We start from the raw sequence: 16,985 nt of genomic DNA on the forward strand, positions 1-16,985 counted from the left end.
AAGACCTTCCCTTGAAGGAATCCTTGATTGTTCTAAAGCTTCTTGTAAGTCGTGTAGTGTCGTGATTTGAAATGAAAATATAGCGTTTTACTCTTGACATTTTCTTATGCGTTCTATGAGGGTTCAAGCTCGAGCTACTCGATTAGATCAAACTGAGCTCGCTTGAGCTCGAAGGAAATCGAGCTCACGTAGACCTCGAGCTCGACCTCATCACTTTTCCTAATCGAGCCGAGCTCGCCCCTGGCCGTGTACCCTGGACTACGTTCTCATAAAATGTTGGCCCACGGGCCCGCCCCGCCTCTTCTTCGGTCCGTTTCTGATCCAACCGTCATTCGGTCCGGGCCTGACAGAGTCGGTTTAACCAAAAAGTGAAAATTTATTCCATATTAGGGGGAAAAAAAACTTAATTCGATTTAGTACGCTGCTGTCTTCCCCCTTCTGTCTCCGGCTCCTCCGATTCTCGGCGACCTCTGACCTGCAACTTCAGCTTGTTTCAGCCGCTCTTCTTTTCGCCTGCTGAAGTGAAAGAGGTGACGGGCCTGCACTGTTAGGTATTTTTTGAGTTTGTAGATTTTCTTGGTCCGAAATTGGCGAGTGGGTTAATTAGTCTCTAGTCAATTGTTGCCCTGATTGTGATGTTCCCCGATACCATCAGGAGACAAGTTTCAATCTTTTCCGGGGGCAAACTTTCTATGATTGATTGTCCTCGGCATTGCGCTGTGTCGAATTCATGGTGACTCGGGATTTTATGATGTGCAGGCGCGCGGACCTGATAATTAATCAATTGGCAATGGAGGATGGTGCTAAGAATGATGTTGAACGTGCTGAGCTCTACGTGCCTGGGAAGGACCGGGTTCTGTTTAGACCCTCCGGGAGGAAATCTTTACTAGGTGAGATTTAGACTTGATGACTAATTTCATTGGATTCGTGTGGCAAGATAATGTTGACTTGATTCATCCTTGAATAATCACTGTAATTTGCCTCGTTAATATTAAACCTGGTATTTTTCAGTTGAGATTTTTTTGCTATGTACTGAATCTTCATGGTGGAAAGCTTTCGATTCTGGGTTAATTATGCTCATTCATTGTTGTTCACCTGCTTAGGAGTTCACCTAAAAACTTATCATGCTTAATGAGCTCTCACATAATTAGTCAGTGAAATCTTGTTCACGGAGACTGCTACTTGAGATCACTTGTATTTTGTTGCCCCCATATTTTGAAAAACATCTGTTTCTTCCCGTGATACTAATGGTGGCATGACTTTCCTGCCACCGAACTTCCAAATAATGTTAAGTTTATGTGACAGGGTTAGATGTTCTAGCAAAGTTCAAGCGTGAAGCCTCGAACAACACTTCTGGATTTAAGGTCCCAAAGGAAAGAGTTCCTTCAATTGCTTCTACCATGGAAGAAGAGGAGACCCCAGAACCTATTGTAACAGATGAAGAAGGGAGTAATGGGGTTAAGGTTGCACGAATTGCTAATAGGCGATATCGTGACGTGGCTAGAAAGGAGGACTCTTATGCAGGTTTGCCTTATCTCGTATCAGTTTAGTAAGCTTTGATGTAATTGGTTTATGCTGATAGATGCTAGATCATGTACCAGTTACGTTAAACATGCGACTTTTCTTCTGTGATTGTCAGCATGACTGGTTTTTGAGTCATTGAGTTCTGAAAATTATTAGCTGGAGTGAGCTATTAAGCATTTTTTAGGTGCTTCTTTGTCCCTGAAAGAACAACCTGGATTTAATAATGTCTATGAGATTTTTTGCATTTCCTCAATTGTTGCTTTTGGCTAAACCTAGCTCAAAAGGCCCTAGAATTATCTGCATCTCGATGCCTCTTGTATTTAGTTATTTTTTTGATAGTTCATTTCTTCAGTAAAATCTTGGCATCTTTCGAGTTGTCAGTATTGAACATAAGGATAAATATGCTTACCATCATTAAACTTTGAGAGCTGTGGAAGTTCCTTTCCGTAACTTGAATTCTTTTATTCATCTATTATTTGCTGCAGAGAGCACCTTCACCGAAGGGGAGTATGGGGCCTCTACACCTCAAAGTCATCGTTCAAGTGATGCAATGCATTCAGAAGTAAGTGCACGAGGTCTCTTCTTTATTGTCACATGTTAAATTCAATTGTACTCTTCCATTTGAAAAAAAATATGCCGCAAGAACCAACACTCAGTCTGAATAGAAACAAAGATCTCTAAGGTGAAGCGTACATCCAGTTAGCAAATGCATAGTTTTTTTTATGACGTAATCTTGATTTTGGGGGTGCTTTACGGTAAATTTGCTCTTCTATCATGCCTTATCATTCAAGATTGCTGATTGACATTCATGTTATTTCTGGTCTGAAGGTTTCAGAAAGATCAGTCATCACTTCGCAGAGCATGAAGTCCCGTAGCAGTCGAAGTGATGACAAAGATCGTCACTTTGAAAGAAGAGATTCTGAGCATGACGATGGTGGAAATCGTAGATCTGGAGACAGATATGGGAGGGACAGTAGAGAAAGATATGGAAAGGGACGGGAACGCTATCAACAAAGTTATGGTGGAGAATATAGCTATAGACGGAGCAGATATGATGGTGAACGTCAGACTCCTGGCGAGTGATACTTCCATCTCTTTTCCTATGAAACCTGCTGCCATTTCCACGAACAAGATATAGGATATTTGTAATCTAATAGGAACATCCTCTGATTAGATTCCTTCACCTGTTTAGGTCCGATTGGGCTGGATATTCTGTAGATTTCTTGTGCAATTGATTTAGGGTCCTCTACTACATTCTGTATCTAAAATGAAAATTTCCAATCTTGAAGGTCGATCTGAGTGGGATGATGGGAGATGGGAGTGGCAGGACACACCGCGCAGGGATGGTCATTATAGTAGTAAAAGACGGCATCTACCTTCACCATCGCCTATGTTTGTTGGGGCATCACCTGATGCAAGATTGGTTTCCCCGTGGTTGGATGGTCACACACCACGCTCTTCAAGTACATTGTTGCTGATGTGAACTTTTATTATATGATAGTCTCACCAATATTGTAGGTAGAATGTATGAGTCTAACTTCGTTTTCACTTTGTAGGGCATGCCGCTTCTCCTTGGGATCATGTCTCTCCTTCACCAGTTCCTATTCGAGCATCTGGTGCATCAGTTAAATCTTCGAGTTCCAGATACAGTGGAAGGTCTCATCAATTAACATTTTCTGGTGGAAAATCGGATTCTTTTCAGGTACTTTTTTGCATCATGACAGTGAGCACTTATACTTCCAAACTGAAAGGGTGTTGTGAGTTTCCTTTTAGAAAAATAAAAAAAGGGACTGGAAGAATTCTGCTGTTTACATAAGCATCTAAGTTAGGTATACCATCTTTTAATACATTTGCTGAGTTTATTCTAATTTGTGCACCTTCTGTCTGTTTTAGGATGGAGAAGCCAATGGGGTTGACTTGGCGGATGAACAGAAGTATGAGATGTCTGAGGACATGCGCCATGAATTGGAGTATGAAAGTGACCGTGCATGGTATGTGACATTTTCCTCTATGATGGGGTATTGTATTGATCAATTATTATAGGACAAACTCATGAAATCATTTCTTCGATGTAATTAGTTGTTTGTTCACTTAGACATTAGACTTAGCTCAGCTGTTAGTTGACCTATTTCATGAGTTGTGATTATGCTCTAACTTCTTTTCCATGAGATGTATGTTGTTTTTGACCAACGAAATGTCTCACATGCAGGTATAACCAGGAAGAAAGTAGCAGTGCGTTTGATGCTGATAATTCATTATTTTTCTTTGGGGATGAGGCCTCTTTCCGAAAGAAAGAAGCAGAACTAGCAAAGAAACTGGTAACTATCTGTCCAACCTTATATTTGGAAGAGTACCGCAGAGCTCTTTTTTTTTGGGATAAGTATGGATACGGATTAGTTTACTTGGTCATGTTATCTATAAACTACGAATTTCTAATTACAGGTTCGACGGGATGGTACAAAGATGACTCTTGCTCAGAGCAAGAAGTTGTCACAGCGAACTGCTGATAATGCCCAGTGGGAAGATCGCCAACTCCTGAATTCAGGAGCTGTTAGAGGCACAGAGGTGCAGACTGACTTTGATGATGATGAAGAATGCAAGGTTATTCTTCTTGTACACGGTAAGAGAGCTATAACACTTTGTCGGTCGCTTGTATGAATTGCTGCTAGATCCACATCTGCTTCCTGTACCTATGTGCTAAAATCCTCTCATTGTCGCAGATACAAAACCTCCTTTCTTGGATGGGAGAGTCGTTTTTACCAAACAAGCCGAGCCCGTAATGCCGATCAAGGATCCCACTTCAGACATGGCTATTATCTCACGAAAAGGATCTGCATTGGTGAGGGAGATACATGAGAAGCAGAGCATGAATAAGTCACGCCAACGTTTCTGGGAGCTTGCTGGTTCAAAACTGGGGGATATTCTTGGTGTCGAGAAAACAGCAGAACAGGTACTGTCTTGAAAATTTAGATTAAAGTTCATCTATTTACTTTTGTTCGTGAGCTTTGCTCATTCTATTGTATTGACAGCTATGTTGTTTTTTATAATTATAGATTGATGCAGACACAGCTGTGGTTGGTGAACATGGCGAGGTGGATTTTAAGGAAGAGGCAAAGTTTGCACAGCACATGAAGAAGAATGGCGATGCCGTTAGTGATTTTGCAATGACAAAAACTCTATCTGAACAGCGACGGTATCTCCCAATATATTCAGTGCGGGATGAGTTGCTCCAGGTGAGTTTTTCCTTTTCTGATGGAAAATAATTCATATCGCATATTGAAGATTTGATTGTGAGAAGTCTGTGAATGAGAATCTGATCCGTGTGGGTCTGTATGACTCCTTGATTTTGCTCTTTATCGAGAAAATGGTCTTCTCTTATATATGTATAGAAAGAAGAGAGGTCTGGGCATCATAAGTTGATGTGCAGGCATGACTTAGAAACCGATTTCTTCTGATAATTTCTCACTTTTAGGATATGCAAGACCTCCTGTGAAGGTTCCGTGATCTGTGTTCCCCTTTTTTTTTACACCTCTCTTTCCAGGCAATGTCTTACACTGGAAACTGCACCAACTGTGAAGACGTTTGATATGTTGGTCTTCAATTATCATATTGCACCACCACATCTTTTGACTAAAACTATATGCTTGTTCTCAAGAAAAATAATTTATGTTCTCCTGGAGAAAGATCACCTTTCAGTCCTGTAGTGACAATTATTGGCGTCTCCGGTGTATTTACAGTTTCATGCTTTCTGAATTGCATCCATTTTCATGTCTTCATCTTTCTCAATGTCCCATACAGCATGTGATAGTGAATGTTAATTTACATCCCCGCAGGTTATCCGAGAGAATCAAGTGGTGGTGGTTGTCGGAGAAACAGGTTCAGGAAAGACGACGCAGCTGACACAGGTGATTTTCTCTCTTTGTATCTTGATCCTTATTGGAATAGATCCTTGTTTGTTAAGGTTCCTGTGGTTGATAAAATTAGCACATCAACTTACACATCTCCATGCTTTCGACAGTATTTGCATGAAGATGGCTACACAGTGAATGGTATAGTGGGTTGTACCCAGCCTAGGCGTGTTGCAGCTATGAGTGTGGCTAAGCGAGTGAGTGAAGAGATGGGAACCGATCTCGGCGATAAAGTGGGATATGCCATTCGTTTCGAGGATGTTACTGGGCCTGAGACTATAATAAAGGTATGTGTTTAATCCAGCTGCTAAATAAATTTTTCGTGTCAATTACCTGCGCAACTCCAAGAAAATAAGTTCATAAGCTTTGGTTAGCATACCTTGAACTATCGTAATAGTCTGATTACTAATTTTGCAGTATATGACTGATGGAGTGCTGCTTCGTGAAACTCTGAAAGATGATGACCTGGATAAATACCGGTATGGGAAATACGTTGCTTCCCTCTCTCTCTCTCTCTCTTTTTTTCCTTGGATATTTATTGCAATTAAAATAGATCAAATTTGTTCATGGTTTGTCGGTTGCAGAGTTATCGTGATGGACGAAGCACACGAGCGATCCCTGAGCACTGATGTGCTCTTTGGAATATTGAAGAAAGTGGTTGCCCGCCGCCGCGATTTCAAGCTCATCGTCACATCTGCAACCTTAAATGCTCAGAAATTCTCAAACTTCTTTGGAAGGTAAGTAAAAGAATTAGGGTACCATTTTAGAAAATTCAGTTTCTCACTCATTTAAATTGTAAGTCGCCACCTAAACATAATTTTTTATCATTTGCAGCGTACCGATTTTTCACATCCCTGGGAGGACATTCCCAGTCAATACCTTGTATAGTAAAACTCCCTGCGAAGATTACGTTGAAGCGGCTGTCAAGCAAGCAATGTCGATCCACATCAGCAGCCCGCCTGGTGACATCCTTATCTTCATGACGGGGCAGGACGAGATCGAAGCAGCATGTTATGCTCTAGCAGAGCGCATGGAGCAGCTCATCGCTTCCACGAAGCAAGGCGTGAACAAGCTCCTTATCCTCCCTATCTACTCACAGCTCCCTGCCGATCTGCAGGCGAAGATATTCCAGAAAGCTGAGGGCGGGGCTCGAAAATGCATTGTGGCCACTAACATTGCTGAGACCTCATTGACTGTGGATGGGATCTATTATGTTATCGACACGGGATACGGGAAGATGAAGGTGTACAATCCTAAGATGGGTATGGATGCTCTCCAGGTCTTCCCAATCAGCCGAGCTGCTGCTGATCAGCGGGCGGGCAGGGCAGGCCGGACGGGCCCAGGCACATGCTATCGTCTCTATACAGAAAATGCTTACCTGAATGAGATGCTTGCAAGTCCCGTGCCTGAGATTCAGAGGACCAACCTAGGGAACGTCGTCTTGTTGCTAAAGTCACTTAAGGTCGAGAACTTGCTCGATTTTGATTTCATGGACCCACCACCACAGGAAAATATCCTTAATTCAATGTACCAGCTATGGGTATTGGGGGCGCTGAACAATGTGGGGGGCTTAACTGAGCTCGGATGGAAAATGGTAGAGTTCCCGTTGGATCCTCCCCTTGCAAAGATGCTTCTGATGGGTGAGAGGCTCAAGTGCTTGGACGAGGTCTTGACTATAGTCTCCATGCTCTCAGTCCCTTCGGTGTTTTTCCGACCTAAGGACAGGGCGGAGGAGAGTGACGCCGCAAGGGAAAAGTTCTTCATGCCGGAGTCTGACCACTTGACTCTATACAATGTTTACCAACAGTGGAAGAGCCATGAGTATAGAGGGGACTGGTGTAACGACCACTACCTGCATGTGAAGGGGTTGAAGAAAGCGAGAGAGGTGAGGTCACAACTTCTTGATATCCTTAAGACCCTGAAGATCCCGTTGACTTCGAGCTGGCCCGATTTGGACGTGGTAAGGAAGGCAATCTGCTCGGCTTATTTCCATAATGCTGCGAAACTTAAGGGTGTGGGAGAGTACGTGAATTGCAGGAGTGGGATGCCCTGTCACTTGCACCCGAGCAGTGCCCTCTACGGGATGGGTCACACTCCCGAGTATGTTGTCTACCACGAACTAGTCTTGACTACTAAGGAGTACATGCAGTCGGCAACTGCAGTGGAGCCCCAGTGGCTAGCAGAGATGGGGCCCATGTTCTTCTCGGTAAAGGACTCGGACACGTCTCTCCTCGAGCACAAGAAGAGGCAGAAGGAGGAGAAGACAGCCATGGAAGAGGAAATGGAAAACCTGAGGAAGTCTCAGGCAGAGGCCGAGAAGGAGAGCAGGGAGAAGGAGAGGAAGAAGAGAGCAAAGCAGCAACAACGGGTCTCCATGCCCGGACTGAAGCAGGGGGCTTCGACTTATTTAAGGCCTAAGAAGCTCGGGTTGTAAAATACGTGTATATATTGTGTCGCAACTAACGCAGGAAAAAAAAAAAAGGAGTGATTTTGTTCGAGAAATGGTTGTGTGTAAGTCGAATTCTTGAGATCTGTCTCCTTCCTCGCAACTGAGAGGGATGACTGGATGAGTAGCAAAAGAATCAGAGAAACGATTCTTTCTTCTGACAGCGATTATATTAGACTTGCTGCAGAGAATGTGGCAGCTTCTACATCTCTGTGGCATTACGGTTGTTTTGTCGGACTTGGTATTGGCTTTCTGCATCTTTAAGTAATGAAGTCATGCACATAAAACTCACGTTCAAATTTATGTAAGTGCCATATAAATCTAGATTCACGTGCAGATACAGAGCTAACCAAATCAATGTTTGCTCCAGAGAAGGGAAAAGCAATGGAAAGATATAATAATGTCTGCCAAATGTGATATAATTTATCCATCGAATGCAAATCACAGGACCCCACACGGTTAACCAATCGCCCGAGGAACTCCACGTCTTCGAATGGTCCTGCCCTTCACGCTTTTATGGTCACGCAGCACAGGCACATCCCGGATGGCTTTATCTCTGAGGTCTGCCACTCAGATCCCGGGGCTGCATCGGGATCATACAACAGAGTACGATACGCAGGATCCTCCTCGAGTGAAAATAACAGCAGCTTCCCACCCAATATTCCAAAACGAAAACCTATACTCGTGCTCCCAGTTAAGGGGACCGGCACCACCTTCCACGAGCTATCCTCAGCATTGAATATCACCAGCTTCCTCTGGTTTTTCCACTCCATGCAGAAGAGCTTCTTTCCGATCACAGCGTGGGCTGTGACCATGACGCACCCGTTCTTCATCTCGCCCCATGCGTGCTTCTCCGGGTTGTAAACGTCCACGAACCTCGAGTTCCCAATGGAGAAGCTCGACCTCCCACCCATTACATAGAGCTTGCCCTCAACGCCGCAGGCGAAGCAGCCCCACCTGGGGCGTCGAAGGGACTCTATCAGGGTCCACTTGTCCGTGTCCGGGTCATACACTTCGGCACTGGACAGGCTATCACCTTCAATACCATAGCCGCCAACAGCATACACCTTACCATTGACTGCTGCACATGCAAAGTCATAGCGGGCCACATTCATATTTGCCAGTCGGCTCCAGCTGCATAGCAAAGCACATACCATTCGCTACCACATGTTAGAGCTAAATCCATCTTCTACATTCCAAATGTCTTTGATACTATTAGCTTTTAATAATTAAGAAAAAAGAGAAATAAGGACGAAATGGAAATGCAGAAAATAGGCAATTATGAGGAGGAAATGGAGGATGACAATACCTGTTGAGACAAGAATCATACTGGTAAACTTCATCTGAAGCAAGGCCCCTCCCATTACCTGCTGAATAGCCAGCGATTACTAGAAGCTTTCCATTGAGAACCACCACACCGAACCCAGCCTTGGCCTCACCAGGCATTGGTGGCAGTTGGCGGTGCTTTCTACCGAAACAATCCAAAACTTCCCAGTGGCTTTCCTTCCCTTCAGGATCAATGGTTAATACATATAGCCACTCCTCAAGCAGCCCAGCTAATTTGCGCACGGCAAGGAACTCTTTGCTTCGCAGAAATGACCTCCACTTCTTACAAACAGCAGCCATGGAAGGGAAGTTGGAATGAGGAACGAGTGCGAGGGACTGTTTTGCCACATCATCCGGAAGCCCGGGCAGAATCGGGCTATCAAAATCATCATCATGCTGATGAACGTTACTCTTTGAAACGAGTGATGAATTTTGCTTGACCATATCAGAGAAACAACCAGCTTGTTCGGTAAATCTCTTCTTCCCACTTACAAAGGCCGGCATTATTGAAACTAGAGCTTAAGGCAACTTATGGTCGTGTAAAACAAATTGTCCCTCTCCAGGGAAAGTGCGAACCTTCTTGAAGAAAGATCTAATTAGAGGAATTCATGATATCCTTCACCTATAGGGATTTTACGGGACCAAGGCATAAAAGCTGTTGCAGAACGGATTGCTCGAGCAGTCAAAACAGAGGACTTTCTGTGTCTTGTCCAGTCCGATTCAAATTCCATTCCAGATTTCCTGTTTCGAGAGCAGTTCCCCTGGGTTCCCTTACGCAAAGCACTTCCCAAACCTCCAAATTTAGTCCGTCCTCCACACATTGCCTTAATAACTACATCAGTTATATTAGTCAGAACAGCCATTATGAATGGGAGAATGACTGTCAAATACTTTGCAGAGTAAAATTGGAGGATTTAAACATCGTACCAGTCAAAGCAAACTTAAATATAACCTTTAGCCACCTATGACTTCCATCTTCATCGAATTTGACCGTTACCTGCATACAACCACCCAGAGAGTACCGAATATATATTCAATGGGCAGAAAGCGTGATTATAACATTCTACAGCTCAATTATGGAATAGTTTCTCAGGGTAGAAAAACAATAGCCAGTAGCTGCAAATTTCTCCGTCTCAGAAAACATCGAAGTAAAATGGCGATCTCAGGAAAATCTGATCATTGCTCTGCGATATCTTTAAACTCTAATCTGAAAGATATTTTCTCTTCTTGGTGTTCCAAGTAAGAATTTTTCCCTTCATGCAACCGAGAAGGAACCACAAGATTCGGAAAAAAGAATTAACACAGAGACAGACTGGCAGTCGAAAGGAAGGGAGGGGGAAAACGAACTCACTTCGCCCAGGCACGCCAAACCTTATGTAATAGTTTATAACCCAAAGCAGAAAGGATCACTTTACATTTAGCAGTTGACCAATCAAACGTACAAGATCAATAAGCCAAACCCTCTCCACATTGTGGTCAGATTAGATACATACATCTGAAGTTCAACTAACCAATCCCACCTGCCAACCTACCTTCATCCAATGAAAGCTTATCAAAACTTTCCAAAACAACCAATCACCATATAGCCTCAAAAAGCAGAATAAGAAAAAATCCAATTCCCGATTTTCTTTCTTCGACATCCGCAACAGTAAAAGAGAACTCAATCCATACGACACGAAACACGGGTGTAATGTAATGAGCTGATAGTGAATCGCTTGGATAAGAACAGAGCTGAACAGAACTTCATGTACGCAAACTAAGATTTGAGAGACCAAACTATCAGTTGTTCATCAGCTAAAAAAACCATGAGTCGCGCAGCATATCCAGAAATTTCAGCTCGCACGAGCTAAGATCGGGGACTGAAACAGCAAAAGGGATACAGTTTCAGATCAAAAGCCTAGATACGACAGCAACACAACTCTGGCTATCCCACAGCAGCGCTATTGTACGTATACTCATCTGAGCCAAAACACCGAGATCTACGCCTATCGCAGAAGCTCTTTATGAGCAAAATATAGCAAACCAAGTCTGTAAATCCATCGAGCTTTGTTCTATACAGCAGACATCTTATCCGAGAGAGGCATGAGAAATGCCAACGAAAAGCTGTTGAAGCAGAGATCTCAACGGACATGGATGAGATTCCTTACCTGAAATGGAGGAGTCTGGCCGACGGAAACGGAGGTTGAGAGCTACTCAATGAGACACAAGAGAGGAAAGAGGCGAAGAATAAGGTACGTTGTGATGAGCGTACAGCGTAGGGGGAGGGAATGTTTATTTTATACTGTATTTATCGGGGAATAAAAAATCATAAATCACGATCCACGAGCTGTAATGCAGTAGTCGGTAAGTAAATTGCACTGTTTATACGTCGGACATCGCCCGTAGAGGAAGTTTGAAAGTCACTGAAAGTAGCTTATCGAGGACCAAGCTGCTTCGATCCGGATTGGTTTCACTCATTAGACTATTCAGCATTCATGTACTACGAAAAATAGGAAAAAGAGAAGGAAAAGGGCAAGGGGGATAATTCTGACAAGGCCGCGACAGGACATGGGATTTTTTTTCCAGATTATCTTATTTCGTGCTCCTCCTAAAAAGGGCATCTACTATTATTTTATTTCGACAAAAAGAAATCATTGTTATCGTCACTTTTTTTTTGGGTGAATATCTTCTTTAATATCTATTCATTTATTTAGATTTTTATTAATTATATCGTGACAAACTATATTGACTCCTGCGGGAAAAATTGGCCGTAAGAAAATAAAATGCGCATCACGAGTTCTTTTATTTATAAGGAGGTGCATGTGAGGTTAGGGACTAATTAATGATCTATATCTAAATCTGAAATTTGAACCGATCAGCTTAGCTTGCAGAGCTAAGGAGACACAGAATCATAGAAATGGATTGCGGGGCAAGGATGATCTGAAATAAGATAATCCACCCCTGTGAATGAAGGACGACCTCCGCTGCAGGTACGTTCAAAGTGAGACTATTGATAATCGATGGTATTTCACAAAACATTTTTGGTGATCCGATCTATCGATCCATAATGCGAGTCCATGAATCCCGGAAACATTGGATTTAATTAGTGCGACATGCCAACAACGAGTTGTCAAGGTCCTCCTCTTCCATTCCTGTACAAACCAACCTATCAATGCTCGTTAGTCCTCGCTTGGAATTTCAGCTGCTTCACCTCACCTCTCCTCGACTTGACATAGTGATCGTCTAGTAAAATACAGGTAGATGCTTTTCCTTTAACTTATTGGGAGCTTACGCAAAAACCTTTGCCTTGAGACTTTCGTCGTGCCGTTACGGGCTTCATTTTCGATTTCTAATTACCATTAGATGGACCGAGTGTCATGAGTATTTTCAGTAATGATTAATGAGCAATTTGATGATCCTGTAGAATGCACTAGACATTAACATGAGGAATTGACTACTTTTAGATGGACTATATTTATTCCGTAACACCATTCATAAAAACTTTGTCCATAGGATTACAGGAAAACCTACGGGCATAGTACCAAGAGATGTAAGTTAAACCAAACCTTTGCCCGTGGGATTACAGGAAAACCTCCAATAATGCGAGACCAAGAGATAAAAGACGTATGAATGAATAAGATAAATCAAATAAATCTGAATAGGTCATCCATTTAAGAGTACCTAAAGATTGGAACGAACTCTCTTTCTTAGAAAATTGAAATTCGTGATATTATATTACGAGATGTAACCTTTTCATCCTTTGACAAAAATAGCTTCTTGAGGATTTATTTATATATCGCTATTTAGCAAATCTTTTTGGGGTGAAATGCTATTTAGCAAGTTAATTATAAATCAATAGACGATATAGTACAGTAACGCACATCTCGCCTAGTGATCAAAAAGTTTCAAATTCAATATCTAGTGAATTATTTGTATTCCTCTATTAGATATTTAAAATTTTTATTTTTATAATACTTGATTCATATACCTTCTTAAAAAAAAAAATTAATTACTCACCTTGACAAATAAGCAGCTGCTAATTGGCCCATGAGCCGTCAAATTGGACCGGTTCTGTTGCTTCCACCGCCGTCCATCCTTCATCCCACTCCCACCAGCCCAAAGACCATTCAATCCATCCTAACTAGACGACCACGTCACCCCTTACTCTTACCCCCATATCTCGCCAAAACTTACATCGATGCCACTCCACCACCCCCTTGACGTTGACCGACAAGCGACGGGACGGAAAATGATCGAGTGGAGCCGCAGGGAGTGCGCCAAACGCCCATCAGAATCCATCAGCGTCCAAGACAGCCGAAGGCAGAGCTGACCATGCACGTGGCAGATTGTGGAACAGTCGCACTGCGCGGGAAAGTTACGCTCACCACAGGTTAAAACCACCCACATGAATGAATCCTCTCGTAATGCAGTTGACCGGTGAACAGATCAGCATCACACAAGTGGCTAGTCGGGATCGACTCGGAATCGTGGTCGACGTCGAAAAGAAGGTATTGTGCGTAATCAGTACGTCACCACGCATAAAAAAAAATTATCAACTCTTTTTATTATATATTAAAAATTAAGATGAAATGAAAAATTCTATTGATTTATGGTATTGTCACGTGATATATTATTTATATGTATTTTTTTTTTCCGAAAACAGATATTTAGGTCCCAATGGGAATAATAGAATATGTTCCCGTGACGAGGAATCTCTTGAATGCGAAACATTATCTCCATTGGAAAATCGTTCTCGTCTTCTTGTACTTTTCTTTTTTATTGCGGTGTATATTAATATTGAAACGGAGTGTCAAACTGATTCCGACATTTGGAACTTTCATATCGAAGTATGATCATCCTTACGTCTATTAAAAATATAATTCCTCGGCTTCAGATGTGCCACAAGATTTTGTTTCATTAACGTCTGACTAAGACTGTGAATATATGTTTGAGATATGCAAGGATTATAAAATAATTTGGGTGATGTATTTGGTTTTTGAGTTCATATTTTAACTTAATTCAACTCAATTTTTGGAAATAAAAAAAGATAAAAAATATTTAATATAAATGTTGAAAAATATATGGATGTGTAAAAATATATATGTATGTATATATAGATGTAAATGAAATATGAGATTTATTATTAAAAATTGATTATAAAAATAGTTAGAAAAAAATGAGTGAAATATTATTATTAGAAAGAAAGAAAAAGATAAAATAATAATGATTATTGAATTTATAAAAGAATAGAGTTGATATATTGCTATATTGATTATCGATATATTGCTCTCATGAGAAGCCTCTTATTTGCAGGACCTATACGGCTTAAAGAAGAGAGTCGACACGTGATATGTAAGATGGGATATATAGTGTACCAATAAGATTATGACAATGTATCTCTACATATTACATATATATAATAATAAGGGAACTTAGCTCGTTGCTTTGCTGTCATACCAATTCCTTCATTGCTTTTTACCGACTCGAGCTAGGTTTGGTTTAATATCAAAATATATAATCGCTATCAGAAATCGGCCATGAATGTGAATTCCTCGTCCCACCGACCCCCACAAAATCATCGTTTGTTGGACCACATGGATCCAATAATGCTTAGTTCGGGAATATTCTTCCTGCTGGAGAAGTACGAAAATAAAATTGTTGAAAAATAAGTGATGATTTTAAAATAAGAGTGTATTTCTTTCAATTTAATTAAATAAGCGCTTACAAGTTAATTACGAAAGAAAATAAATGGAAGAAATAGAGAAAGATGAGAAATGAATGTCTAAACTACTTAATCATTAAATATAAAATCACTTAATGAAATAAGTAGAAAATTTTGACTAAAAAATAAGTCATTTTTTCACTTATTGGTGCTTTTTACTCCTTACAAAACTTTTTTCATCCTCGCATCCTATACATTTCATCCCTTAACTAATTAAGTGTTTAATTTTTAAGCACTTAATTTATCAAACACCACCTAAGTTAAAATGTAATTATTTATACTCGAAACAAAATAAGCATAAGCATATTTTATAAGCACATATTAACTCGCTGAAAGAAATCACGTTTGCAATCGCAATTTCGACCCAAATCGTGATTTAAAAAACTCTCATCAAACACCAAATCTATTTTAAATTACAAAGAAAAATGATTATGAAATCTCTCACGCTCCCAAACCAACTCGTATACTATACGTGATCAATATGGATCCGATAGTCAATCGAGACACAGAATTCTGATGAGTTCACTCCCATTGGGCTTACGATCTGCACGTTCTCTCATGACATTTGGCTTCATCTAATTCCAAATAAATATCCACCAGGAAAATGCCAAAAAAAAAATCATGCATATAGTTTTATTTTCTATGTTATTAGTGCAACCTATTGTGAGATATTTTCGAGCTTATCCCATAGTATCTTGATGCCTGAGTAGTATCTCTGAATCATTTTGCCTTTCTGCCTGTAGATACTGATATCCGATTTCAATTGGTAAATCCTCATTTCATTTCCTTGCGAATATATCTCCTTGAAATCATCCCAAAGAGCTTTCGCTTCAGTGGCGTAGGCGGCACTCAGCTGAAGCTCTTTCTCCAACCCATTGAATATCCATGCCAACACGAGAGAGATGTTCTCCAACCCATTGAATATCCATGCCAACACGAGGGAGTTGCACATCTCCCAGCTCTCCAAGATCGGGTCTCCTGCTGGTGGCTTCAGGACTTTTCCTTCCACGAACCCTAACTTCCCTTTGGGGGTGAGCGCAATCCTCATCGCTCTTGACCACGTCAAATAATTATCTCCATTGAGAAGACAAGAAGTGATCTGTAATCCTATTGAATCTGAAGCTCTAATCTTGAAAATTGCTGAAGTCTGCACTCCTTTACCGGAGTCTTCAGCTTTATCCTCCTTTTTCATCATCCTTCCTTAAACAAAAATCCCGATTTAAGAGGTCTTCGAGAAAATCTTGCTCTGATACCAGTTAGATAAATTTTTAAATAAAATGGGCCTAATTCGGACTCGAGCCCATATGCAACCCAAAAGGTTAAGCCAATGGGTTACTGGGCATTTATCTTTTATAAACTTTTTTTTCCATATTTTCCTTTCAACCGGCGTTGGACATTTTGTCCTCTCACACTCCCCAATTTTTCTCCAACATCCCGCCTTCACATGGTATCGTGTCGTCTTACACGAGCCACGTGACCTTAATCAATCGACGGGACCACACGACTTAATCACACCCGCCCTCACTTCGATATCCCGACATTGGAAACAACGGGTGCCTGCTCGAAGCGCACGTTAGGCTTACACTCGAGCCTACGGGTCATACGGACCCGCGCATACATGCGCGTTATGCGCACCTCAGGGCACGAAGCCGCCCTATACACCCAGGATTATAACCATGGATTATAACCAGGATTATAATACAATGTCTATCCCGAGATATTATCGACTAATATTGGAAGATATCGAAAATATCTCACAATACAACCGATAAATAAATAAATATATATATATATATATATATTCCAGGTATTTAAGGTGGCTGGGAATTTAGCTCCCCGTTAAGAAATATATATACCATGGTTTTTGGTCAATTAGGAAGACTGAGAAGGCTTCGAGCAGCAGCATGGTTTTTAGTATTTTCTATGGTTTTTTGTTTATTCAGGGATGATACTTCTCCGATCTGTTGACACATAGTGCCGATACGATAAGTCGAGGCATGGCAATGTCAAACTAAGAACCCATCCCCTCTTGCCGTCTTATCTTACCTCTTTTTGTTTTTATTTTTTTCCTCAATAACGA

The 16,985-nt window shown here is 41.3% G+C and overlaps 3 protein-coding genes across 4 annotated transcripts; 1 reads left to right on the forward strand and 2 right to left on the reverse strand.

Moving 5' to 3' along the window:
- Positions 1-383: 383 nt before the first annotated feature.
- Positions 384-8,085, forward strand: LOC116212013 (pre-mRNA-splicing factor ATP-dependent RNA helicase DEAH7-like). Of its 2 annotated transcripts, none has more exons than XM_031546583.1 (17): positions 384-530; positions 760-890; positions 1,306-1,524; positions 2,010-2,086; positions 2,353-2,599; positions 2,814-2,987; positions 3,081-3,226; positions 3,418-3,515; positions 3,734-3,842; positions 3,967-4,144; positions 4,245-4,474; positions 4,578-4,757; positions 5,358-5,429; positions 5,543-5,719; positions 5,850-5,911; positions 6,017-6,169; positions 6,267-8,085. In XM_031546583.1, the coding sequence occupies exons 2-17, from the start codon at positions 791-793 to the stop codon at positions 7,864-7,866; spliced, it is 3,822 nt and encodes a 1,273-aa protein (XP_031402443.1). In that variant the 5' UTR covers positions 384-530; positions 760-790; the 3' UTR covers positions 7,867-8,085. The 2 variants fall into 2 exon arrangements, with proteins under 2 accessions (XP_031402443.1, XP_031402442.1); XM_031546582.1 differs by having other exon boundaries at positions 392-551.
- A 92-nt stretch (positions 8,086-8,177) lies between these two features.
- Positions 8,178-11,700, reverse strand: LOC116212014 (F-box/kelch-repeat protein At1g67480). Its single transcript, XM_031546585.1, has 4 exons — positions 11,352-11,700; positions 10,132-10,201; positions 9,188-10,036; positions 8,178-9,012 (listed from the first exon to the last, which is right to left on the reverse strand). The coding sequence occupies exons 3-4, from the start codon at positions 9,706-9,708 to the stop codon at positions 8,385-8,387; spliced, it is 1,149 nt and encodes a 382-aa protein (XP_031402445.1). The 5' UTR covers positions 9,709-10,036; positions 10,132-10,201; positions 11,352-11,700; the 3' UTR covers positions 8,178-8,384.
- A 3,863-nt stretch (positions 11,701-15,563) lies between these two features.
- LOC116212276 lies at positions 15,564-16,100 on the reverse strand. Its single transcript, XM_031546838.1, has one exon. It carries the CDS (start codon positions 16,098-16,100, stop codon positions 15,564-15,566), a length of 537 nt encoding a protein of 178 aa, XP_031402698.1.
- Positions 16,101-16,985: the final 885 nt, after the last annotated feature.

Source organism: Punica granatum, chromosome 6 (assembly GCF_007655135.1).
Source record: "Punica granatum isolate Tunisia-2019 chromosome 6, ASM765513v2, whole genome shotgun sequence".
Taxonomy (NCBI): domain Eukaryota; kingdom Viridiplantae; phylum Streptophyta; class Magnoliopsida; order Myrtales; family Lythraceae; genus Punica; species Punica granatum.